Source organism: Cnephaeus nilssonii (genome assembly GCF_951640355.1).
Source record: "Cnephaeus nilssonii genome assembly, chromosome: 4".
In the NCBI taxonomy this organism is placed as follows: Eukaryota; Metazoa; Chordata; class Mammalia; order Chiroptera; family Vespertilionidae; genus Cnephaeus; species Cnephaeus nilssonii.
The window spans coordinates 83476111-83502372 of NC_137075.1; the positions used below are offsets into that span (position 1 = coordinate 83476111).

The 26262-nt window shown below is 50.3% G+C and overlaps 1 protein-coding gene across 2 annotated transcripts in view; it reads left to right on the plus strand.

The window, feature by feature from the left end:
* The window catches only part of GALNT16 (polypeptide N-acetylgalactosaminyltransferase 16), a 105983-nt gene that overhangs the window by 60482 nt on the left and 19239 nt on the right, over positions 1-26262 (plus strand). For both annotated transcript variants that reach the window (XM_079767516.1, XM_079767515.1), the window contains exons 3-7: positions 18093-18250; positions 21328-21426; positions 22367-22434; positions 22883-22948; positions 25090-25211. In XM_079767516.1, the coding sequence (XP_079623642.1) occupies positions 18093-18250; positions 21328-21426; positions 22367-22434; positions 22883-22948; positions 25090-25211 (513 nt within the window). The remainder of the gene's footprint in view (positions 1-18092; positions 18251-21327; positions 21427-22366; positions 22435-22882; positions 22949-25089; positions 25212-26262) is intronic.

Below are 26262 nucleotides of genomic sequence, written 5' to 3' on the forward strand. Positions count from 1 at the left end.
CTCATGTGTCAGGCGCCCTCTGCTTGGGAGGCTGGCGTGTGGCTCCTCAGAATAAAGGTCGTGGTCACTCCTTCCTCGATACCCGGCTGTCTCCCTGACTCCAGACTTTTCCAAATCTTCTCAGACTTTTAACCTTGTTTTTTTACACCCCATGGCTATCTTTTCTTTTGCCTAGTACCTTTCTCCGAGTACCTTCTCTGCTCCCGAACTCGGCTCTTCTAAGAGTTTTATTTATTTTTTAAATATTTTTATTGATTTTTGGTAAGAGAAGACGGGAAAGGGAGAGAACGATAGAAATATCGATGAGAGAGAAAGTCATCGATTGGCTGCCTTCTGCATGGCCCCCACTGGGGATCAAGCCCGCAACCTGGGCATGTGCCCTGACCTGGAATCGAACCAGCGACCTCCTGGTTTCCGGGTCAATGCTCAATTGTTGAGCCACACCAACCGGGCTTCTAAGAGTTTTAATAATTGGCAAGGCAAGTCTCTTCCATTGTTTTTTTTTTTTGCTTTCTTTTTGGGGTTGGGGAGCAGAGGGACTAGAGAGAGGCAGGGCTCTTTTCTGATGTTTGTTCTTCCACATGAACTTTTAAAATCTTTTTTGTTAAGATGAAAGCAAAGAGAGAGAAAACGAGAGTTGTTCCCACCGGAATGGCATCCCTGTTAGTCTTCAGGAGTTTGGAAGCCCCCGCGCCTGCCACTGCTCAAAGGCTCTCTTAGGCACCTCCTGGCCTTGTGATCCTGTGAGTACAGAGCAGAAAAAGACAAAGGCAGCGTTGGCCTGAGCTTAGAACTTTCCCTATGCAGAATATTGTTGTGGTTTCCCCTTGGAAAATAAATGCAAATACATATTTGTAATTGAATTTGTTGGGGTGACATTGGTTTGCAAAACCATTCAGGTTTCAAGTGTACAACTCAGTAAAATATCACCTGCATCAGGCACCCATTGCCCAAAGCAAAGTCTAAATCATATTATGTTCATAGAGTTTGGTGATTATGTGTTGGTTTAAAATGTAAAATGGATCAGAGATAAATTTGTGTTGGTTAACATGCTGCAAAAAAACACCCTGTATGAATATATGCCTCTTTGGGTATGTAGGTAAGCTGTTTGTTTGTTTGTTTGTTTGTTTGTTTGTAGGAAATACCAAGAGGTAGAGTTGCTGGATAGGGGGGCGTGCACATTTAACATTCCACTATCTACTGCCAAATTGCTAAGCCCTCATGAGTCCGTCCTCCCAAGCGCTCAGCAGTCTCCCTCACCTTGTCAATTGGCCGCTGCATGGTTCTCAGGCAGATAAATGAGGTTGGTTCATGGTACAGATGTTTGAGAGAGCTATTAAAGGGAGTGGACAGCCAGCTTGGAGTTAGCACAATATTCCTGTATCCCACCCCATCACCCCCTCCCTGCCCCATTCAGCCATCTCAAGGCATCATACAAAGTAAGGATTTCCCTTACTTTGGATTTCCCTTCTGGTTCTTTTTCCTGTTTGTGGAACCCTCCCAACGCTAATGCTTTTCAACAGAACTCAGTGTGCAAGAAATTCTTCCTTATAAAAACAAGAAATAAATAAATTCTTTTTTGGTATCTTCTCTTTAGAAGTGCTTGCTGTGTGGCAGTGCCCTGGAAATGCTGAGCTAGATTCTATCCCTGGCTTTGTCCCTTTTTTCAAAATCTATATTTAATCAGTTTGGTCCTAAAGGGAATTAGCCAAGTCAGGGCTCCAGTGAGTGCCAAAGGCTTGGGATTGCACCTGGGGTTCTGAACCTGGAGCCCAAGAGCGGACCTCAGGGAGTGTGTGACCCTCCTCAACCGCCTACAGCAGCGTGTGGGTTTATGGGTGCTGCTTTTTAAAAAAAATATGTTTTATTGATTTTTTTACAGAGAGGAAGGGAGAGGGAGAGAGAGTTAGAAACATTGATGAGACAAAAACATCAATCAGCTGCCTCCTGCACACCCCCTACTGGGGATGTGCTCGCAACCAAGGTACATGCCTTTGACCGGAATCCAACCTGGGACCCTTGAGCCCGCAGAACAACGTTCTATCCACTGAGCCAAACCGGTTAGGGCGGGTGCTGCTTTTAACGGGGTCTCAGAGTAGATGTGTGACCACTGTTCACCTCCACCCCAAAAAGGTTGAGAACCACTGCCACAGGAACAGAGTAAGTAGCTACTTCCAAAGCAGGCAAAGTAAAGAAACGGCATTCTAGAATCTAGGGAGGGGATCTTAACAAGAGACGCTAGGGGAAACTGTATGCAAACTTTTGTGTGAATACACCTGAGATGAGGACGCAGAGATTGCATTAGATCTCCAAAGAGTTCATAGCTTCCAGATTGAAGAATCCTAGGTATGAAGGCTTAATGATGTTAAGGTATTAATGTCATCTGAGAGGGAATATTTGTAATAGTAATTATTTTCAAAATGTAAATGCATTTAGTTCATAGCAGAAAATCTGAAAAAGTCTTCTGGAAATCTTCTAAAATTCATCTACAATCCCAACACCCAGAGATAATGACTGTGTGTGTTTTTTTAGTTTTTTTCAGAATGTCTGGTATCTGCCTGTCTCTCATTCTCTCTCCATATACATGTGTACATGCAAACCTAGAATTATACTGATTTTTAACATGATTTTTATCTACATATTATTTTATGAGCACTGTCTCTTATTGTTGTTTCCTAAAACTCTTTCTTACTGTTTTATTCTTCGAATCTTATGTAGAAGAATAACATATAAAATAGGTGAAAGATGAGAAGTTCTAGCTAGAGTACAGGGAGAAAAGAAACACAATTTGAAAGCCACTGCTTTCAAAACATGAGGTTTTCTTGTTGTTTGGTTTTTCTGCAAAAAGCTTTATTGTTTCATTTGGTCCAATGCATGGGAGAGGGCTTCAGGGTGGTTAAAAGAATGGCTAGTAGTTTCGGGAAGAGGCTCAGGCAAAAGCCAGGCACCAGGGGGATGCAGAGGGGCCTCTGAAAGGCCTCTGGGCTCCAAAGGCTCCTAGTCGTGCTTGAGGGTGAGCCTTTCGAAGACATACTCGCCCAGCCTGGGGGCCGGCCAGCCTGCAGATGTTAGTCACGTGGTGGCCCATCTTCTTGATGAGTTTCACCTCCTCATCCAGGAAGTGGTTCTCCAGGAAGTCACTGAGCGGAGGGTCTGCGTGATAGAACCCAGGCCTGCAGCTCCACAAGGGCCTGGTTCAGGTGCCTCTCCAAGGGCAGGGCGGCTGCCATGGCGTCCTGAGTTTTGCCCCATTGACCTTGGGAAGGCTTCAGCACATCCTGGAAGAGAATGCGGCCACCATGCTGGTTTTGCCACTTTAAGAGATGCTCAGCGCCCTCGCGATTCTTCTCCGCCAACTCACCTTGCCAAAGAAGTGGCCCACGCCCTCGAGAGCCACATGGTCCAGGTCAAAATAGAAGCCCAGAGAGAGGTAGGTGTATGGGGCCCGCCGATGCAGGTTGGCCAGGCGGTCGACTGCGGCCTCCACCTTGGTGGAATAATTCTGACCAATTTGGGAGCTTGTGGTTGTTCGGCAATAAGGAGTAAAGGTAGAAAAAAAATGGTGTGTTGGCTGGTCTTGGCAGTGTTTCTGAAGGTGGTGACTGGATAAGACACAGGAGAGTGGCCGGAGGCTGGAAGAAGGGGCGTCCCTTCTTGGGTCTGTTCCATCCACACTCTGTTGAAGCAAGAGACAGATCCAGGATCACAAGGGCACTGCCTCAAAACATGAGTTTTAATGGATGTATTCTATTATGGGATGTGTAGGGTGACCAAATTTAGCAAATAAAAATATAAGATGTCCAGGTAAATTAGAATTTCAGACAAACAATGAATAATTTTTTTTAGTACAACTATCTTCCAATGTAAATTTTAGATAAGCAATGAACAGGTTTTATGTAGAATAAGTATATCCCATGCAGTATTTGGGACATAGTTATCCTAAAAAAATTTATTTGTTCTTTATCTGAAATTCTAATTTACCTGGGTAGCCTCTATTTTACATGGCCACCTTATGATGTGCCATAGTTTATCTAACCAAGCCTCCATTGTTGGACATTTAGATTGTGTCCAATGTTTCACTGGTATAAAAAATTGGAGTGGTATATCTTTGTACCCACATCTTCATATACTTATCTATAATAATAAAAGTGTAATATGCTAATTAGACCAGATGTCCTTCCGGACAACCTTCCGGATGAAGCCGGGGCTGTGAGGGCTGAGGCAGCGGCTGCAGTTGCCTCGGGCCACGGCAAGCCACGTGGCTGCGAGCACCGAGCCCCTTGCACGAATTTCGTGCATCGGGCCTCTAGTTATTTTATAACATCCTAGAATTATAATTGCTAGACCAAAGGTGGTAAACATCTTAAAGGCTTTTGATTTATTTGCCAATTTGTTTTCCACAAAGGAACATACTCCCAAGAGCTGTGTATATGAGTGCCTGTTTTGGGAGGGGTCAAATATGCATCAGTCCATTACTAGTGGTTTATGTTGGCTTGGCTTGCTGCCCTGGTGAGACCCTGGGATATTAAGCTTCCAGGCTGGCAAGTTTGATGGGGGGGTTCAGGGTGGCCAAAAGGGGCTGGTTAGCCCAACACCATCGGGGTGCTTGGGGTCAAGGGTCAGGGCTGATAAGACAGGGTAGGAGTGTGTGGGAGGGTCAAAGGAGAAGAGGTCACAGTGACGGATCTCACCAAGAAGTAGCAATAAGCTGTAAAGAGGCAGGCTCACTGTCAGGCATTCTTTTTAGTAAGCAGCCTGTGTTCCATAAAGACGACTGTTCCAAGGAGGGGAGAGGCTAGAGAGGGAAAGTCTCAAAGGGCTTCTTTTTCCCACTTAAAAAAATAAAAATGACATAAACATCGTAATAACCGAAAGGATGGAAAATCACCCGTAATCTCTCCATCCTAACAAATCGCTGTTTTTATTTTTCAGTGTGCCTCTCTTGTCACAGTCCATAATTTTTACATATCTGCAATCACAGAGCATATGCAATTTTCATCCTGCTCTTTCCTCCCATTATTGAGCAAGCATTTTTCTGTGCTGCTACAGAGCTTGCATAGCTACTGTGGTTAATGTTGGGTTTTTTTTCTTGATTTCACAGGTAATAATTATTCATTAAGACAAATCAGAACATCAGATAAACAAAAATGGAATCACAATGCAATAGTAATTTGTAGCCTACCTTTTTTCACTGAACTGTGGATGGTGAACATCTTTCTTTGTTTAACAGAATACATTTCTATGTCTTTTTAAATAGTTGCAATGTGTTCTGTTGAAGGGGTGTACCATAATTCATTGACCTGATTTCCTATTACTGGAAATCTAGGGGTTTTTTCCTCCACAATCTTTTGCTACTGTAAATGGAACCCATTTTTAATCATTTCCTTAGGACAGGTTTCTAAAATTGAATTATAGGTACACATCTTTTTCAGACTCTTGATACATACTGGTAAATTTACCTCTAGAAGATTTATACCCGGTTATGCTCCCTGTAAGAATGCATAAGAGTGTACTTATTTCCCCACAGCCTATATCAATTATTGTAAATGGTTGCCATATAGTCTTTTCAGTTCACAGAACATATTTTACTTATTTATTTCCCTACTCTTGACATTTTGATTGTCTTCAAATTTCCAGTCTTATAAATAAGACTGTCACAAACATCTTTATGCCTAATAATTTGTATAATTAGTTATAAGATTAAAATAGGAACCCTAAATGAGTGACATATTTACACTTGTCACTCCCCTTCCAAAGGTTAAATTTAATTCTTCTGGGTATATGGGAGATTTGGGGCCCAGTTGGCAGCCTACCATGGTTAGGGGAAGATAATGGACAGAATAAAACAGAAAAGGCCGTGGGCCAAAAAAATATAGCCCACTAGAAATGTACTACCAGACTGTTTTCCAAAAGGGTACTAATTTAATAACCATTCTAGTGGCTTAAAAACAATTTAATGTAATATTCAAAGATATTAGTCAAGGAAGAAAACCACTATCCACCATTAACCCACAATAATGTCATTACCACAAAGGACTCTTTAATCACAATGAAACATCCATTTCTGTCCCTCCCAAATCTAGCATGCCCATCTGCCTAGCTCAGGCACTTGGCAGGAGCCGCCAGTGGGGCTCCCAGGTTACCCTGCTTTCTGCAGCTCCCCAGGCTAGAGATCCTTTGTATTCTTACCTCCTGTGCAAACCTCAAGACCGCAGAGGGAGCAAGTACCATTTTTATGACAACCAGAGCTGCTGACCTCTCCCTTCAGTTCCTGGGGAACCGGGGTCTCTGGAGCACAATGTACACACCCTCTTGAGGTGACACTGCGGAGCACCTACTGTGTGTCAAGCACACTGGTAGGTCCCATAGGACAAAGTGCTCAGAGGTCCTCCATGATCTGCAGTAAGTGGGTACTGAAGACGGATGGCGTGAATGGATGTTGTTACAGATCATTTAATGTTCAAGGTGGACAAGCCCTCAGAGATCATCTAGTTCCCTTTTTTTATGTTTTCAGATTTTCCCCTGGTTATTCGCTCGTATTCAAACTCTTCCAGTGGAACCCTCCCTCACCCCAACAGGGTTGTTATTTGATAAGGATTGCACTGAGTTTGTAGATGAAGTCAGGGAGGGCATATCTTTATATCACTGGGAATATGTGAAGAACGTATATAATAAGTGGTTTGTTTAGGTTATCCTACAAACATGACACCGTCATTGTGTTGTTGCTCATGAACAGTTGTGGTTCAGTGCACTGTGCAAAAACTGCAGCGAATGTGGTGCCTAACTCCAAGTCTCCATTGGTCCCAGCACGTGCACCTGTGATACACCGTGATTAGGTGACTTGTGTCTCTGATTTCTCATGGAATAAAACTGCATGTTCGGTACATCCCAGAAGTAATCAAAAGGCTCTATCCATTAAAATATTAGTATTATTCCTGCCTCGAGGTTTTATGACCAGTTTTTGTACTGTACCTAAATGCAAGGCTGGGCTGCAGGGGGAGGTGCCAGTCCAGAGGCATGGTCCCTCTTGAAGGACAAGTTGTACCTGCCCCAGAGGTGGCCCTCAAAGAAAACCACTCATAAGGCAGGCTGCTATTTCTCAATTCCCCTACCCCTCCTCCTTTTTCTTTTTTGCTTAATCTGATTTTAAGAGTCAGCCTCTGTTATGCTTTCTCCTATTGGTAGATAGAATCTGTTTAATTATTAGTCATGAACCATAGGAAATGTACTTCTACAATTGACCCACAATGCCAATAATGTACTGCATCAGCTACTATTCTTTTTTTAAAAAAAATATATATATATATTTTTTATTTCAGAGAGGAAGGGGGAGAGAGAGAGAGAGATAGAAACATCAATAATGAGAGAGAATCATTGATCGACTGCCTCCTGCACTCCCCACACTGGGGACTGAGCCCGCAACCCAGGCATGTTCCCTGATCGGGAATCGAACCCGTGACCTCCTGGTTCATAGGTGGACGCTCAACCCCTGAGCCACACCAGCCAGGCTCAGCTACTATTCTTTGTTCTAAAAAGTGTTATAAACTGAGATGCCTAGCCCACGATCAGGGTCTTGCTGAGCTCTAATGGGTTGGGTTTGATCCTGGCCCAGCTGGTCCCGACCTCAGTGGGTGAGGCAGGAGGCTGTCGCCACCCTTGAAATAATCATACTGTATGTGTTCTGTGTGTTATAAGGCCCATTATTCTTTTTATTTTTCCAGTTAATACCTGGCAGGTTCAAGTTCAGTAGACTCTGAAATGAAACACCTGAAGTGCCATGCTAGCGTATAAACATTGACATAGTACACTTGCGTGACTAGAGCAGAACGGGTGGTGACCTGCGCCATATGTTGGCCAGGAGGGTGTTGCTGGGGCCCAGGGAGCCTTGGGGTTGCCCTGCCTCCGCAGTTTATGCCCCTGGTTTCCTTTCTCGCAGCTGCAGAGCATGGCAATGTAGTTTGGGGGGTTGGTACCATCAAACAGACAGGAACCTAAACAGGCATCGGCTTTGTCTCCCCCTTTTGCTGTGATTGCAACAAAAGTCATCAGGACCCTGAGGGTGTCCCTGGCTGGGAAGACCAAGGAGGGCCTGGGCTGACCCACAGAAATGTGGTTGTTTGCTTTCTGGTATGAGTAATACAAACTCTTGTACTTTTCACTTTTTCCACAGCCCCCCCCCCCCCCCCCCAGCCATAAGCAGACAAGTTTCCATGCCCGCGTCAGGCCAGATGACAGCACTGGGCAAGTCCAAGTCCCCATCTGAGCCATGAACTGATGCTCTGACCCTGAGCCCAGGAGGGAGGCAGCCTCCAGGCTGCACTTGTCAGGACCTGGTTGTGTTCTGGGCACCAGTGTCCAGCTTCCTTTGGAGCCAAGGGACCCAGAATTGGAAGGGAAGTGCCAGGCACATCTGGGTCCAGGAGTCGTTTGAGGCACACAGAGGAAGCTTTGTGCTTTGGCCCTGCAGCCAGACAGCCTCAATTCTAGTCCCAGCCCAGCCCCTCGGCAGTTGTGTGACCTTAGGCATGTTGTTTTACCACTCCAGGCCTCAGTTTTCACCCCCTGGAAAATGAGAATAAGAGCATCTATTTGGCAGGGTTGTTGGGAGTCAGAAATAAGCACCTAGCGAAGCCCCAGCTCATAGCAGATCCTCAGCAAGCAGTCAGCACCGGCTCACTTCTGCAGAAAAGGCCTAAGTCTTCATCATGCTCTGCAGAGGTATGGTTGGGAGGGGAAGGCAAGGTTCAGGTACCCTTCACAGACCGCGGAATGCTCCACTCCAGCTGGGTAAACTGATAAACAGGTAGAAACTGAGCTGTCACACCACGCATTCCCTGGGGTGAACCACCCTTAAGTCCCTCTGTCCCGAGGTGTCCTCTGGGGTGGGAAGAACATAGGAAATGAGACCTGGGGAGTGTGTTTCGACTTGGACCCTGGATCTGAGCAGAAACCATCTGGAGTGGTAGGCCTGATGCCTGTCCCAGCCTTGAATAGAGGACCCTGTTTGGCTGAGATCCCTAAGGGAATGGGCAGTGTACCCCCTCTTTCCTGGTGAGACCACTTGTGTCATAAAACTGTGGAGTCATCAGTGCCTCTGGAACAGTCAGGTCATGTGGGAAATGTAACTGGGAGCCCCAGGTGAGCTTCCAGCAGCCCCTACCCTGTGCTGCCGAGAATGTAATTAAACTAGAGCTCCCTGGGCCTGTGGGCATGGGTGGTGCAAGGTGGTGGTTTCCATAGCAGCCGTGGAAACTAGCTGAGTTGCAGTCAGCTCTGCTAAGGGTGTAGCTCCGGGTCAGTACAAATAGAGGCCAAACAGCGGACTCATGGTGAGGGCCCTTGGGAAGGGGACTAGGGGAGATGGACTCCAAGGACCCTCCTGGTTCTTGGTCCTGTGATTTCACCAGCCCGTGACTAGCAGCAGCTCAGCCTTGGTAACACACTGGAGCCTCCTGGAGAGCTGTAAGAACTCCTGGAGCATGTGTCCCAGCTCCAGAGATTCTGATTTAATCGGTCCTGGGAAAGGCCTGGGCATTTTTAAATTCTTCCCAAATGATTCTAATGTGCAGCCAAGGTTGAGAACCACTGGCAAAAGGCAGGCGAGCTAACAATAAACTTACAATTTATGTGCCGGATACTGTGCCAAGCACATTGTCTACATTCTCTTCTTTAATCCTCCCATGAATCCCCATTTTTCCAGGTGGAGAAGCCTGCTCAGAAAGGGTAAGAGCAGTGAGCATTGGCGTTCTATTCCGGGGCTGTCAGATTTCAAAGCCCAGGCTGGTAATCCCTATAATAACGGCCTTGGAGGCGATGTGAAGAGGAAGATGGGGACGTGTCTGGGGCAGGCCCTAAGTGAGTTTCCCCTGTCCCCAAACTGACGTTCCCGGCACTGTGCCACCCCCGTGTGTGGATGGGAGGAACACTGGCAGGCCAAGTGGGGTTGGCTACTTCCCCAGAACCCAGTGACTCATGGGGAGGCCCTGGGGGACCTGCCTTTTCATTGGGGAAAGGTGGAACCTGAGACTTTGTGCTCAGAGAGATGGTGAATCATGATTCCCTACCATTCCCAGCTCTCAAAATGAATGGCAGTCTTTCAACTTCGGACATAGCATCAGATGAGATTTTTGTTCCCAGGGGAGTGGTAGGGAATCACATTTTGTTCTCCAGGTGTTTTGGGTTTAAAGCAGACTCAGGGGAAAAAAGTCAGGAGGCATCCATAAAATAGGACCAGAGCCTTTATATTTGCAGTTCCATTGAAACTCAGCGAAAGGCAAACCCAGCAGGTACCTGTTTTACTGGCAGTAAAAGGAAATTGAGCAGCAGTCATTTAAAAGGAGTCTGAGTTATTTAAATCTAAAATTTAGGGGTACATGTATGTCTTAAAAGGAAGTTTACAAGGCCTGGGGATTTGGGTTGAACGGCTTTTTATGAACATGACATGGAAAATATTGTCCTTTCTTATTTTAAACCTTCCCCTTTGCTGTTAGTTTTCTAAATTTAGAAGTCAGGAAGAAATATGCAGATCTAGCTAGAAAAAAAGTGAAGCAAGTCAGACGTGTTTCAAAGTTTAATTGAAGTGACGGACTGAAAAGAGGACTCTCCAAGAAGAGAAATAATTCTTCTCACTTTATAGGGCAGAGTCATTATTTCAGCTTAAACAACTTCAGATGGGATTGACCTTATTGGACATGGAAGGGCTGGATTTGGCACTTCCCGAAAGAACAAAGACTGGAGGGGGGGCAGCTGCCTAAATGTCAGCCAGGGATGCTTCGCAAAAGGCTGCAGGGCGGTGGGAGGTTCATCAGGCTGTCACTCATCGTCTCCCCACCCTTGTTCCTGGCCATGGCAAATCAAGAGCCTCTTAAGCCGAAACCGGTTTGGCTCAGTGGATAGAGCGTCGGCCTGCGGACTGAAAGGTCCCAGGTTCGATTCCGGTCAAGGGCATGTACTTGGTTGCGGGCACATCCCCAGTGCTGGGTGTGCAGGAGGCAGCTGATCGATGTTTCTAAGTCTCTATCCCTCTCCCTTCCTCTCTGTAAAAAAAAAAATCAATAAAATATATTTAAAAAACAAAAACAAAAAAAAGAGCCTCTTAAGTCGTGGTCCCTATGGAAACCCGCCACCTTCCCCCACCCCAAAGCCTGACCACAGACCTGCTGGCTGGGAATGCCCCACCCATCTCCCCTGCTCAAGTCACTGGGCCAGATGCCAGAGACCAGCCTGGTATCTTGGAATGAATGGCTGCCACCTACACCATGTCATTGTGATTGATGGCTCATTTTGTTTCTGATTTTGTTTCTTACTTTTTGATAATGGTTTTCTATTCATTGAAAGGACTAAGGACTGACATCTCTGAACTTTTGGTCATTAGAGAAGAACATTCAACTCAAACTAGTTTAAGAAGAAAAAAAAAAAATAGAGCCCTGCTGGCGTGGCTCAGTGGTTGACCATCGACCTATGTACCAGGAGGTCATGGTTCGATTCCTTGGTTAGGGCACATGCCTGAGTTGCGGGCTGGATCCCTGATGGGAGGCGTGCAGGAGGCAGCTGATCAATGATTCTCTTTCATCATTGATGTTTCTATGTCTCCCTCTCCCTTCCTCTCTGAAATCAATAAAAATATTTTTTAAAAGGATACATAGATACATACATACATACTAGTAGATTTTTTTAAACACCAAAGTAGTCCCAGCCGGTTTGGCTCAGTGGATAGAGCGTTGGCCTTGGACTGAAGGGTCCCAGGTTCAATTCCAGTCAAGGGCACATGCCCAGGTTGTGGGCTTGATCCCCAGTTGGGGGCATGCAGAAGGCAGCCAATCAATGATTCTCTCTCATCATTGATGTTTCTATCTCTCTCTTCCTCTCCCTTCCTCTCTGAAATCAATAAAAATAGGTTTTTTAAAAGACATATGTAAATTTGGAGTGGGTATGACTAACTCCAAGCAATATCATTAGAGCTCTTTCTTTCCATCTCTTGGCTCTGGTTGTTTCCTCTTGGTTTCATTTCCCAGACAATATTTTTCTCTCTCTTTTTTTAATGTGTATTTATTGAGTTGAGAGAGAGAGGAAGGGAGAGGGATAGAGAGATAGAAACATCGATCAGCTGCCTCCTGCACGCCCCTTACTGGGGATCGAGCCTGCAACTTGGACATGTGCCCTGATCGAGCTTGCAACTTGGACATGTGCCCTGACCAGTGGCCTCTTGGTTCACTGAGCCACACCAGCTAGGCTATTTTTTCTTTTTTTAAATTGACATATAACAATATATAAGCTTCAGGTGTTCAACATAATGATTTGATATTTATACAGGATGTCGCCAAAAAATGTATACACACTTTGAATAATTATTAATTCCAATGGGTTAAATCTGAAAAGAAAGAAACATCAACTGAGCTATCAGCTATTAAAGTGTGTATACATTTTTGGGGGACACCCTGAACATTATTGCATAACGATCACCACAATAAGTCTAATTAACATCCATCACCACACATAGTTACAAATCGTTTTCTTGTGATGAGAATTTTGAGATCTACTCTCTTAGCAACTTTCACGTATACAATACATTAAGTCCCCATGCTGTACATTACATAGACAAGCTTTCTCCATGTGATTGGCAAGAAGACGCTCGCCTGTCAAACTCAGCAGTGCTGATAAAAAGATCTTACCTTCTAGGAAAGTCTCAGGGAAGATCCTCATTGGCTCAGAGTGAGTCAAATGACCATTCCTGCACTAATCCCTGTGTCTGGGGGTGCAGTGATAAGATCAGCCTAGCCTAGGTCTTGTACCCACCCCTGTGGAAGTGATCGAGGTGTTGGTAGGACAGGAGACAGTGATTGACAGCTCTGCCAGGAGCATGTGAGTAGGCAAGGAGATCCCTGAGGCAGGCAAAAACTACCTTGCCACTTCCTTGGTCCACCTCAGTTCCGAGTGTTGTGTTAGACAAGAATGTGTGTGAAGAGCAGGGGGTGAAGATGCTTGAGGTCATGGTGGCTCATCGTTCATGTATTCATCAGCCGTTGTTTTTGAGTCCTGTGTTCAGGCACTGTTCTGGTCTTTGGGATCCAGCATTAAGCAAAATAGATAATCCATGTCCCAGTGAAGTTTATACTCTTGTGGGAAGAAACAGTCAAAGAGATAAAATAAATAAGCAAAATACACATAGAATGGCACAAAGTGCTGTAAGGAAAAATAAAGCAGGGCAGGAATAAAGCAGATAGGGAATTGGAGGGTGGTTCAGGCCACAGTTCTACAGGTAGTGGTGGGGCAGGTTCACAGAGGCCACATTTGAGCAGAGCCCTGCAGGGGTGAAGGAGGGGGCCATGCAGACATCTGGGAGGAGAGCCTTCCAGAAAGAAGGCAGAAGGAACAAAAGGGCAAAGGGGAAGGGGTGCCAGTGGCCCAAGGAACACGGAGGTGAGTGTGGCTGGGGCAGAACCAGAGAGGGGTCAACAGTACAAGCTGAGTCCAGTCAGGTGACGGTGCCCACACACAGAGTCTCTTGGTCACTGTGAGCTCCAGGGCTTTTGCCCTGAGGGACAGTGAAAGCCACGGAAAGTCACGTGATGTGGCAAAGGGTCCCACTTGTTTGCTGTTTTCTCCTCGGTCGATTATCAATGAGTTGGGAGCAGAGACATTATTTAGGTGTTCATTCATTCATTCATTCATTCACTCACTCACCCATTCATTCCTTTATTCAGCAAATGCCTGCTCAATACCTACTATATGCCAGGTGCTGGGAGCTCAAAAATGAGGAGCCCACCATCTAGTGGAAAAGGAAGAGAAGTAAATACAGACGTCAGAGCCTGTGATATAAAAACCACAAACAGCCTCTAGTGCCCTCACCCCCTCCAGGAAGGGCAGCAGCAGTGGTTCCAAGTGGCTCCAAGCCCAGGAGCTCAGGCTGATCCAGATATAGCTTCTCATGGTCCCACAGCCTAGAGCCAAAGGGTACATTACCCCTCGCATGCCGATGTGCTCAGTAAGCACCATGGATGGGAAAAGGGGATAGTAGCAGCACACTTCCCCTTTAGGACAGCGGAGAAGGGGAACAGCATTTACTGGTACCCAGTCCATGGGCCAGAGCCATTTCCAGACTCCTGCTCCAGCTGGGGTTGGGGTGGGCTGACCTTCCACAAGTAGTTCTCCAGCTACCTGCGCTCTAAGGTTGGAGGTGGGGCTGCTGTGGCTCAGCTGGTTAAGCATCATCCCATGCACTGAAAGGTTGCTAGTTCAATTTCCAGTCTTGCTGGCTTGAGCCCCAGTAGGAGGAGGTGTGCAGGAGGCAGCTGATCAATGATTCTCTCCTCAATGTTTCTTTCTCTCCCTCTCTCAAAAAAAAATCAATAAGAACATATTTTTTAAAAATAATAACATTGGAGGTGGGGTGTTTCTTCATGACCCTCCATGGCCAGCCTTACCTCCTGGGATTGGGGAGGAAAGGGGGCCGGTTTCCCAGATTCCTCTTCTGGGGGCCACACTGCTTTGTGTTTATTTCTGTCTTCATAGCCTCTTGCACAGTGACTGCATGTACTAGACTTCCGGTAACTATTTGTTAATACCAGTGGGATGCCCATAGGATACTGCCTGAGGACACCCAGGACAGGGGTCTAAATCAGGCAGCGGAACATAGGGAGGGCATCAGGGCCCCTGGATTTGTGGCTTGGAGGACCCAAAGGATGGGACTGCAGCAGGCAGTGCAGGAGAGGCAGCTGCTTTGGAGATCAGTAAGGACTTCCTCTTGAGGTGTTGAGTTAGAGGTACCCATGGGACATCCAAAGGCCTGGAAGTCTCCACATCAAAGAACAGGGCCAACGGGAAAGGAGAGTTGGAGAGCTGGAAGGAAGCGCGCGGTGGTGTGGGCGTGCGAACTGGGGCTAGATATCCGAGGAAGAGGAGCCCTGGGCGGTGACTGGCGTGAGGCCAGGAAGGCGCTGGATGGAGAGGAAGTGACGGCCCTGCCGAGGTCACGTCTCACCCTTCCTCAGTATTCCCTCTACTTGGCAGACACAGGGCCACGCCGTGTTTCAGCTCCAAACCCTGGGGACGGCTGGGTCAAGGTGAAAGCAGGGCTCAGGCCACTGGGAGGGGGTGGGCCTGGTGTTTCCATGGCACCCTTCTTCACAAGCTGTCTCACAGGAGGGTTGGACCACTGGGGGCTATGGGTCTGTGGGCGGGAGCAGCACGGTTTCCAGACAGCATCTTTGAGGGTGTCTAGCTTAGTTTTAAGGCCCGAGAGGAACTTTTCTCGAGAGCCTGGGCCTGAGCAGCCGCTCTTCCACAACATTCTCTGTGGCCCCGAGGAAGCTGTGGGTGAGGTGCCAGAGGGCAGCAGGCCGTGGGTGGGGCAACCGACTCAGGAGCATTCCTTCCCCTTCCGGATACACGGAGGGTGCTCGGCGACCTCTGTGGAATGGATGGGTGGATGAATGAGTGAGTGAGTGAATTCAGGCATTTGTAAGCCGATGAATGGGTGCTCCAGTGCCTGGGAACCCCCAGAAGCTTGCCCCAGTGGCTGGAGGACGGTGGCTCTCTGTCGGTGTTTATTGGGTGATGGGTGCGTGTGGGAAGAGGGCTCGGAGGTTTTCTGAGCCCACGGAGTGACCGTACGTCCTAAGTGAATAAATGTGATTTCCCACATTCACCTTGAAGGATAATGAAGTGGCATCCTCTCCCTGTGGGAGCTTCTGCAGTTTTTCTTTCCTAACTCCTCCACCATCAGCCGGAGGTGCTTTCCATCTCCCTGGGCTGAGGGGGAAGGAAGGAAGCGGGGGCAGAGGTAGCATCCCTTCTTTTCCCGGGTGGGAAGGGCACAGAGGACCCCTCTCATTCTCACTCTCAGGTTGGACAGCTTAGTCCTCCCAGCAATCCAGGGTTCCTGTCAGCACATTCTCTCCTCCTCCTTCCTTCCCTCTGTCAGTCTCTCCTGAAATGGATTTTGAGACCACAAGCGCTCTGCTGCACCTGCCCAGCCAGCCCTTGGCCTACCACCAACTCAGAATATCACAGTGCGGCACCCGTGGCCGCTGTCACACCCTGAGCATCCATGTGTAGCTGGGGCTGGCTGGGCCCAGTGGCCACAGGAAGAAATCTCCCTCCTGGCTCTGACCTCAGGCAGCTCAGGGACCGGCTCTTAGGACCGGATGCAGCTGGAGGCGGGAGCACTACAGAGTGGCACCCTTTAAGGAGAGCAGTGCTCCCTGGAGCTTTCCACATTCCTGTCGTGGTGTTGGGAGCTGGGCTCTCGGGAACATGGAGGCCCTGGGCTGCTGGTGGATGTTCCTCAGCCTCACCCATTACATTGGTTCCCTGTCCCACAGGCCCAGCTGCCTTCCTGGGACCATCTCTCTAGGGACCAGGCCTGTGGCAGAGTCCTCCTGCAGGGGTTTGTGCATGGACTATTCTCATCCGTCTTCCTGCTGCCTCTGCATGCCCCTAGCTCCAGCCCAGGCACCTGGGCAGCTGAAAGGGTTGGAGTCGGAAGGCGCTCACAGCTGATTCTGGGAATGCCTGGCCAGCAGTTTGGCTCAAATAATGAGATGTCAGGATTCATCCATTCATCTCAGATGTGTTCTTCCCCAGTGTCTTTCATGGGGGGACTTTGGGAGCACAGAGTAGGGTGTGGCTAAGAGGAGGGAGTCTGGGCCATGGCATCTGTCATCTATCACTGCCCGGCACTTAGCACCGTGGGCCCAGTAGGTCTGATGTGAGGCTGTTTCAGCAGCAAATGCAAGTCCCTGAGAAGATGCATCATTGTCTGTGCACTTGACGCCCAGCAGTTCTGGCATTAGCCGGTGAGAGCCTGCTTGTCCTCACAGGTAGTTCTCTGTGTAGCAGCTTGTCTAAGCCCTGGGTTTTACTGATCAGACCTAGCCCAGTGTCAGGCCCAAGTTCACCCCTAAGAGACTGTCAATCTGCTGGTAGCTTGGCAACCTACAATCTCCTTGGCGATTTCCTCAGGACATCACATCTTGGGGGTGCAATGTGCCCTGGAGTCACTCTCTCCATATCCTACACACAGAAGTGGTTCAGGCCCTAGCCGATTTGGCTCAGTGGATAAAGCATCAGCCTGTGGAACCAAGGGTCCTGGGTTCAATTCCAGTCAAGGGCACGTACCTAGGTTGCAGGCTCATCCCCGGCCCAGGCCCTGGTCTGGGCTCGTGCAGGAGGCAATCAATCGATATATTTCTCTCACATCAATATTTTTCGGTCTTTTCCTCTCTCTAATAATCAATAGAAAAATATCTTTGGGTGAGGATTAACAAACAAAAGAGTATGGTTTTCAGCCCTGGCTGGATAGCTCAGTTGGTTAGAGCATCATCCTGATATACTAAGCTTGTGGGTTCAATCCCTAGTCAGGGCACGTGCAAGAATCAACCAGTGAATGCATAAAAAAGTAGAAAGCAAATCAATGTCTCTGTCTCTCTCTCTCTCCCCTTACTTCCCTCCATAAAGAAAAGAAAAGAAAAAAAGAGTATGGGTTTCAGACTTAAAACTACTAGTTGGAATCAAGAACCTGTGACTTACTAGGTCTGACCTTGGTCTCTCTCTCTTTTTTTTTTAATCCTCACTCAAGGATATGTTTTCTTTTAAAGAGAGAGGAAGGAAGAGGGAGCGAGAGAGAGAGAAAAAAATTGATGTGAAAGAGAAACATTGATTGGTTGCCTCCTGAACTAAGGATCAAACACAAAACCTGGGTATGTGCCCTGACTGGGAATTGAACCCACCACCCTTTGGTGCATGGGGTGATGCTCCAACCAACACCAGCCAGGGCAGTCTTTTTTAAAAATAGCCTTTACTTTTTTTAAAGAGCAGTTTTAGGTTGTTTGTTTTTTTAAGAAGTTTTAGGTTTACAACATTGAGCAGGAAGTACAAAGAGTTCCCATATATTCCCTGCCCCACACATGCAAACACTGTTTTTGACTTCCTGAGCCTCAGTCTCCTCATCTGTACCATGGGGGGGAAATGATGATCTCCTGCTCACGGGGTTGGGATCAGGGACAAGTGAGGCCTTGCTGTTGGCTCCCGCCTGGCAGTCAGTGCACCGCACATTTGTCCTGGGGCCCCTCTGATGCTGACCTTCCTCTCAGGTGACAGGAACACCCTCAAGAGGCTTTGATGAGAAGGCGTATCTGGCAGCCAAGCAGCTGAAGCCCGGAGAGGACCCTTACAGGCAGCACGCCTTCAACCAGCTGGAGAGCGACAAGCTGACCTCAGACCGACCCATCCGGGACACCCGTCACTACAGGTGTGGCCTCCATTGTGCCGATGGGGAAAGGGAGGTGGAGGGAAGGGCCCACCTCGGTTAGCTTGTTTTTCTTCAGCTACTTGGACTTAAGAAATGAGGGAGATTTCCTCAGACTCAGTCTCCTTACTGAGACGTCAAACCCTCCCCCTCAGCTATGGACCTGACTCCCGTGGCCCCAAGGAGACCTTCCCCGCTGGGACCAGGGAGGCCCCTCGGCACCTCAGTCTGAAGTCCCAGTGAGAGTGACCTGCCAGGGGACCACAGCCAGGTGTTCCTGGCACCCTGCTGGTGGTGCCCCAGGGGAAGACGGGCCGCAGCCCTGCCCACACTGTGCACACCGTGGAGTGCTGTGCACGTTCCCCGGCATCTCTCTGCTTCCTCTCTTCCCGCCCCACTGCCCTCACTCCCTTAAAACTCCCAGAAAAGCTTCCCAGTCTTGTTCTTAGTGCTCGCAGGGTGGCAGCTGGGAGAGACTGCAGACCAGGACCAAGGGCACCTTCCACGTTAAATCCCAGCTCCGACCCCGCCCAGTGTGAGTGGCAGGCCTTGGGCAAGTCATCAGCCCGCTCCTTGGTTCAGGCCCTCGTGTGTCCTGTCTAGTTTACATGAGCCACCACCTCTGCTCTCTCCTCTTCCTGCCCGCACCTACAGGAACAGTCTGAGCTCCTTACCCAGAAGTGGGAGCCGCCCTCTCTCCCCTCGGAGCCTCTGCTCCTTTCACTTAATGCTCCCCCCTCGTATACTTCTCCCACCACCCTCCTCGTCTTTATCCTCTGTTTCCTCTCCTGAACCCCCCTCCACGCACATATACCTTCGTGATTCCCCTCAGTGTCCTCTCTCCAGGAAGGGTTTCAGCTCTCCAGGCTGGTAAGGGGGCCATCTCTGCTCCCCGTGCAGACACCAGGCAGAGCAGCAAGGGGCTGTTGTACTGACCCACCCATGTGCTTGCAGCTTTGGATGGCTATAGGGCCGTGTTGGACCCAGCTATGCACCCAGTCCTGGTTTGAGGGTGATCGAGCACCCAGTGCCAGGCTGGTCCTGTTTGAGGGCGGGAGAGAAAACTCAGGTCAGTTGCTTCTGCGGAAGCAGCTGATATGTGTGAGATAAGGGGACAGAAGGGGACCTGTCTTGTCGCTCACGCTCATGGAGGTGTGCCTGAAGCCCAGTGCAAGGTGAGATGAATGCGGAGTTGGAGGAGCCCCGGACCGTCCTCCCTGTCCTTAACCCCAGGCTTGTTGGCCTCCAGAAACAATTCATGCTACCAAATAGGGCAGCGATCCGCTCCTCAGGAAGGCCCCCCGCCCAGGCCTAATGGCTAGCACAGGCCCTGGGATTCTGTCAATCCTGGGCAGTCTCCCCTTATCTCCACCAGCCTGCACGGTTATGTCCATGCACCTCCACTCGGAGGCCTTTGATGGGCAGCCCTGACCATGGCCAAGCTAGACCCCGGTCCCGGAGGTTCTGCTGACCCAAATCTGTGAATTGAGAGGCTGCCTGAGTCACCTCTGCCCTCCCTCCCGCCCACCCCCACTCTGAACCTCTCAGTGTTCACTGAGAAATTCCTCTTGGGGATACACACATTTTAAAATGAGACTCTTCAAATCCAAGGTAGTGGTGGGTTGGTGAATTTCCCTGCCTCTCCTACCCCCACCCCTACCCCCACCCCCATTCCCTCTCAAGGAGAATTATTCTGCAGCCTCTCAGGATTTCTCCCACGGGGCCCCAGGCTGGTGGTGGGCCTCCCGTCTGCTCTGCAAGAAACGGGCCTGGGAATTTGGCTGAAAGCTGCTGTCATTGGAATGAATGCTGTAATGAAAAAACAGTCACTGCTGGAATAGTCAGAGAGCAATTGTAATAAAGACGATTGCCATGAAAACCAGCTCCGTGGCCGCCTTCCCCAGGCCCCAGGAGTGTGAATAACGCCTTCGCAGGAAGACAGATGAAGGCTGGCAGGAGTGGAGTGTTTGAGTGTTTTCATTCCCTTTTCATGGTGCGGGCGGCGATGGGGGGGGGGGGGGGGGGGGAGGGGAGGGAGAGCCAAGGGTCAAAAATGTGGTGTCTGGGGGTGGCGAGCAAGAGCAGCTGGGGAGGGAGTGGGCTGGCGGGAACTGCCTTTGCTGTCTTCTCAGAGGCCAGTTTCCTTCAGGAGCCCCGGAGAGGCAGGGGTGAAGAGGCGGGGAGGCAGGGGTGGAGAGGCGGGGAGGCAGGGGTGAAGAGGCGGGGAGGCAGGGGTGGAGAGGTGGGGAGGCAGGGGTGGAGAGGCGGGGAGGCAGGGGTGGAGAGGTGGGGAGGCAGGGGTGGAGAGGCGGGGAGGCAGGGGTGAAGAGGCGGGGAGGCAGGGGTGAAGAGGCGGGGAGGCAGGGGTGGAGAGGCGGGGGAGGCAGGGGTGGAGAGGCGGGGAGGCAGGGGTGGAGAGGCGGGGGAGGCAGGGGTGGAGAGGCGGGGAGGCAGGGGTGGAGAGGCGGGGGAGGCAGGGGTGGAGAGGCGGGGAGGCAGGGGTGGAGAGGCGGGGAGGCAGGGGTGGAGAGGCGAGGCGAGGCTGCTCCCTGCCTGGTGTCAGCAGCCAACTGTTTGGATGGGCAGTGAGAGGGAGGAATTCACAGCACAGCAGGCCGGGGGGTGACTGCTCTCCAGATCCTATCAAATGTCATTGTGGGGGGGCGGGGTGTAAGAAGGAAGAAGCTGCAGGGTGTCAGGGACAAAACAGAAGTCCCCTCCCCCGTCCCCCACCCCCCCCTACCCCCACCCTACCCCCACCCTTCACCCCATCCTGCTTTAGTCTCTTGGCTGCTTCATCTTCATCGGCAGGGAGTTCTGTCTGTGGGTCCGGGCCTGGGGCAGTACCTGCACATGGCCGGAACCCTGGTGAGGGTCCCCCACCTGTGGGGTCCTCCAAGAACTCCAGGCTGGGTGGAATGTGGGTGTGAAGAGGCACGACCCACATGCTGGCTGCAGGCTTTATCTCTCTGTCCCACAGAGGTATTCCGGGGGGCAGCAGGCTGGACAAAGACAAGCCTCAAAACCTGCCCTGAGGACACTCCCACAGCTGCCCTCTGACCTCTCTGCTCCCTTCCCAGTTGTCCATCCCTGTCCTACTCCTCGGACCTGCCGGCCACCAGCGTCATCATCACCTTCCACAACGAAGCCCGATCCACCCTGCTGCGCACGGTGAAGAGGTGAGCCCCGCCTCGGGACCTCGTCTCAGTGGCCGCTCCCCAGGCCCCGGGTGGTCTGCTGAGCCCTGTGGGGGGTGGGGGAGGATATTGAGATGGGGTGCTGTGGCCGGACGGGTGAAGACCGGCGGGCCCTGAGAGGGGGAGTCCTGCCTTCTGAGAAGCCGGGGCTGGTGAATCAGGGTCGGGGAGACCCCAGACCCCAGTTGTTAGCAAGATGCACAGTCCCAGACAAGGTCAGGTTCCTAGGAGGAGGGCAGGAATTCAGGGTCAGGAACGGGGAGAGGCAGGGCTGGACGTGAGGCCTCAGGCGGATGATGCCAGTTCAGTGGGCGCCTGTCAGTGGTGCGGAGACAGGTGCCCCTTCTGTCCTCCTGAGCTTGGCCCTGTGGTCAAGTCTAACTCCTACTCACCCTGCTTCTTTAATGAACTTAGATGAGAATAGGACTCCAAAAGGCATGCCCAGTGGTATTCCAGGGATAGAAGAAGCTTGGGTTTCCTTTCCCAGGGAGGAGAGGAAGGTGGGGGGTGATGGGAGGGAAAGTGTCGGGGGCTTCCTGAAAACACGTCTCCTGACTCATGAGGCCTGAAGAAGCCTCAATAGCCTTCCAGGCAGGTAGCTCTGTCCAGCTGGGTGGCCCCCCAGGCAGGCAGCCAGCACAGATGCAGGTCCTGCCCCAACAACCAAACTAGGGCAGTCCTCACCCCCCACCCGGGTGGGTTCCAGGGGCCTGAGGGGCCAGACAGCAGGTCAGCCGGGCCCTTAGCAGAGCCTGAGGAACACGGTGCCGCTCTTTCATTGATCAGGGCCCAAAGGTTTGCAAGCAGCTGCCCTTGGCCAGTGTGCTGGCCCCCGAGCTGGGTGGGGGGAGCCCCATGGCAGGGAGAAGTAAACAGAAGTGGCCCCTAAACCTGGGCTCCTCTGTCCCCGTCACTGCTCCAGTGTCCTGAACCGAACTCCTGCCAACCTGATCCAGGAGATCATTTTAGTGGATGACTTCAGTTCAGATCGTAAGTATCCACCTTCTTTCGTTGCACCCTCCAAACCCCCATCTCCCCCGAATGCCGAGGCGAGCCCTCTTGAGGTTGTCCTGGCCACCACCTGCTGGCCTCTGCCCCGCCATGGAGTCTTCAGTCTTTCCTAGGTTCCCTTCCCAGCAGGTGACATTTTTAAACATTTGAAGCATCAGCAGCCTCCTTCCTTAGTACAACTGTCACGGGGAGAAGATTGACCTGTCAGTCTAGCTCCACAGATGTTAGACCTGGTGACCGTGCTGGTGCCCCTGGGGGCAAAGCCATAAGTACAGGCAGTCCTTAGTGTGGCCTGGGAGTGGGACCCAGGGCCACTGGAGATGACCATGCTCCTCCATGCCTCCCATCCCCAGCCCTTTCCCTGGGCAGTTCCCATGGTGGCCAAGCCACCTGTGATCTGAATGAGCTTCCTTCTCTCCTCCCTCAGCTGAAGACTGTCTGCTCCTGACCAGGATCCCCAAGGTCAAGTGCCTGCGCAACGACCGGAGGGAAGGTAAGTTCTTGGACCCTGGGTGCCACCGCAGACCCGTTTGGGCCTAGACCTCTGCACGCCCACTCCCTTTTGGTGCTGTGTCATGCAAACCAGCATGGCCCTGTGCTTTCCTGTGGCGAGAACCAAAGTCTCTAGAAAGAGCCTCCTGTGTCTCAGGCCAGCCCCACTCCCAGCATGACTGTTGGCAAGTTGCTCTACAGGGAGATGGGGATAATAACAGTCCCCTTTCTGCCTTGCACGGTGATGGTAAGATTAAATGAGATAGGCTACATAGAAGTGCTCTGGGACCATCAAAGGGCAGGATAAAGCAGACGGACCTCATTTCTAACTAAGAGGTGTTTGGGCATCAACGACAGCATAAGACTGTGCTCTCTAGGGGATGCAAAAGAAGTCTAAAACGTGGTCCCTGCCCTTGGAGAGCTTTGATCCAGCCGAGGGGTCAGCATTCACAGCACCAGGCTGGTTATAATGATTAGGATGGAGATCAGAGGAGAGGGTGCCGGAGGAAGGGGGGTGATCAGGGAGTGGGCCTTGATTGGGTGAGGGGCGCTGTGAGACAGTGAGCAAGGGAGGGCTTTCCAGGCTCCGGGACTCTGCAGGCAGAGGCGAGGGTCGAGGGCACACAGGGAATGCTAGTAGCCCTCCTCCCGAGCGCTCACCCTGCCATAGGTGTTCACTTTGTCTGCTCTCTCACGGTCAGTCCTCATCATAGCCCATAACTCCCATTTTGTAGATAAGGAAACGGGTTTGAGGGGGTTCAGTAATTTCCCCAGGGTGGGGATGAATAGAGGAGCCCAGATCCCAACCCGGGGAGGGGGCTCACCCCAAAGCCCAGCCTCTTCACCTCCTTCTGCTCACGCTCCCTTCCCAGGGGAATCCAGGCCTGGTCCGCAGGGGGAATGGGCGGAGTGACGGTAGATGACAGAGGACCGTAAGCCAGAGAAAGGCATTTAGACTTGATAAGGCAGATGGTAGGGAGCCACTGACGGTAGGGGTGTGTGTGTGTGTGTGTGTGTGTGAGAGAGAGAGAGAGAGAGAGAGAGAGAGAGAGGTGTTTACGTGATGGGCATATTTAAGAAAGACCAGTCAAGCTGAGGGGACCTTCATAGTGGAATGGACCTTGAGAGAGAAATCTCTAAGTATAGTAGGTTCTCCAAATAATATGGTTTCATTATAACATTTGATGAGTTGCTATAGGAACTCAGTTCTTGCTTATGGCAAAAAACTGGTTTTGTTATATGTCATTTCACTGAAAGTCACAGAACCTATGTACTACGTTAAGTGAGGACTTACTATCCAGGGTTGTGAGGTGCCTTTAGGTGTGGGAATATGCTATTCCCTGGGGTTTTGCCCAACATAGATATGAATTTATGTAATTAAATTAAGGAGGTTTAAATTAGGTGCTTTATAGCTACCTCTGGAGTAAAAAGATGGGACAGATGCCATACTCCCTCCAGCCTGTCCTAGCAGGACCAGCTGGGCCTCCTCTCTCCTGACCAGGTCATTCCCCAACCCTGACCGGGCCATTGTCCGACCATCGGTGAGCCGTGGGTGAGCCTTGGGGAAAAGGGTGGACGCAGGGCAGAATCTAGCACATGTAGGCCTCCTGGGCACCAGGCACTCCCCCTGACAGGCAGGGATTGTGCTCTCTGAATCTCAAGGTGATAAGCTGAGGCTCAGAGCGGTTAAATAACATGCTTAAGGTGAGTGAAGGGGCACATGCTAACTCCAGCCTGTCCTCGTGCAGAGGAGTCCCTCCACGTCACACATGACCGTGCGGCTGCAGGGAACCGTGTGAGGTTCCCCGAGGTGGGGAAAGGCTTTGGTTTCTGGTTCTCCTTTGGTGTCAAACCACCCTGTACTGCAGTTTCCATCCCCTGAACTCTGCCTGTTCACCAGTGTGTCCCCAGAGCCCAGCACAGTTCTAGCACACGGAGGGCATTCTGAGAATGGCCTTGGATAATGATGCTTCATGGATGGACGAGAGAAAGGAAAAGAGAGGAAATAAACAAGTACACAGTAAAGCTCAATCACAGGGACTCGGGAAGCTGCGCTCCTGAGGGCAGAGCGCCCTGCCACTTTGTGGGAAGGCTGGGAAGCAGATGGGCTCAGCACCACCCGTCCGTCCGCTTCCCCTGCAGGGCTGATCCGGTCCCGAGTCCGTGGGGCGGACGTGGCCGCAGCCGCCGTCCTCACCTTTCTGGACAGCCACTGCGAGGTGAACACCGAGTGGCTGCAGCCCCTGCTGCAGCGGGTGAAGGAGGTGAGTCTGTCTGTCCCCCGGGGGAGCTCTGGCTCTGGGATGTGCCCGTCAGGTTCTTGGCATGAGGGGGTGTGAACCGTCTTTGACGTTGGGCAGGCAGAGTAGGAGCCTAAATGGTCTGCTACCTCCTGAGTGACCACCGCATTGAGCTTCTCATCTGAAAATGGGGATAATTGTAATATTTGTCCCACCGGGTTGAGAATTAAACAAGAGGAAAGCCTGAGTGAGCCATAAACATATAACAGGAATGGGCATGGTTGATTTCCTCCTGGGGAGGCAGGGGCTTGTGCTGGGCAGGGTGGGGGTGGAGTGGGTTAGGCTGGGAAGCCAGAGAAGGAGGGAGGAGAGAGCAGTGTTCTCAAGGAGAGATGAGGGCAGGGGGCCCCTCCTATGTGCCTGCTGTTCTCTAGAATGGGGAGGACTTGGACAGATGAGGTGATTACAACTCAACTATCAAAAGACAAGCATCCCAATTTAAAAATGAGCACAGGATTTGAATGGGCATTTCTTCAAGGAAGATACACAATGGCCAACACGCACATGAAAAGATGCTCAACATTCTTAAGTCATTAGGGAAACGCAAGTCCAAACCACAGTGAGATACCTAATAGGATGGCTATAATAAAAGAGATGGACAGTAACACGTGCTGGTGAGGATGGGGACAAAAACAGTCACGCATTGGTGGTGGGAATGTCAAACCAGTCTGGCAGTTCCTCAACAGTTTAAACAGGGTTACCAGATGGCCCAGCAATTCCACTGCTAGACATAACCCAAGAGAAACGAAAACATCCCCACAACAACTTGTGCCCAGTGTTCAGAGCAGTATTATTCAGAACAGGCAAAAGATGGAAACAACTGATGAATGGTGAACAGCATGTGGTATATCCATACAATGGAATGTTATTCAGCCATACAAAAGAATGAGGTACTGATACATATTACAACATGAATAGAACTTTGAAAACCTGATTCTAAGTAAAACAAACTAGTCACTAAAGAACACATATTGTATGATTGCATTTACGTGAAATAGCCAGAATAAACACATTC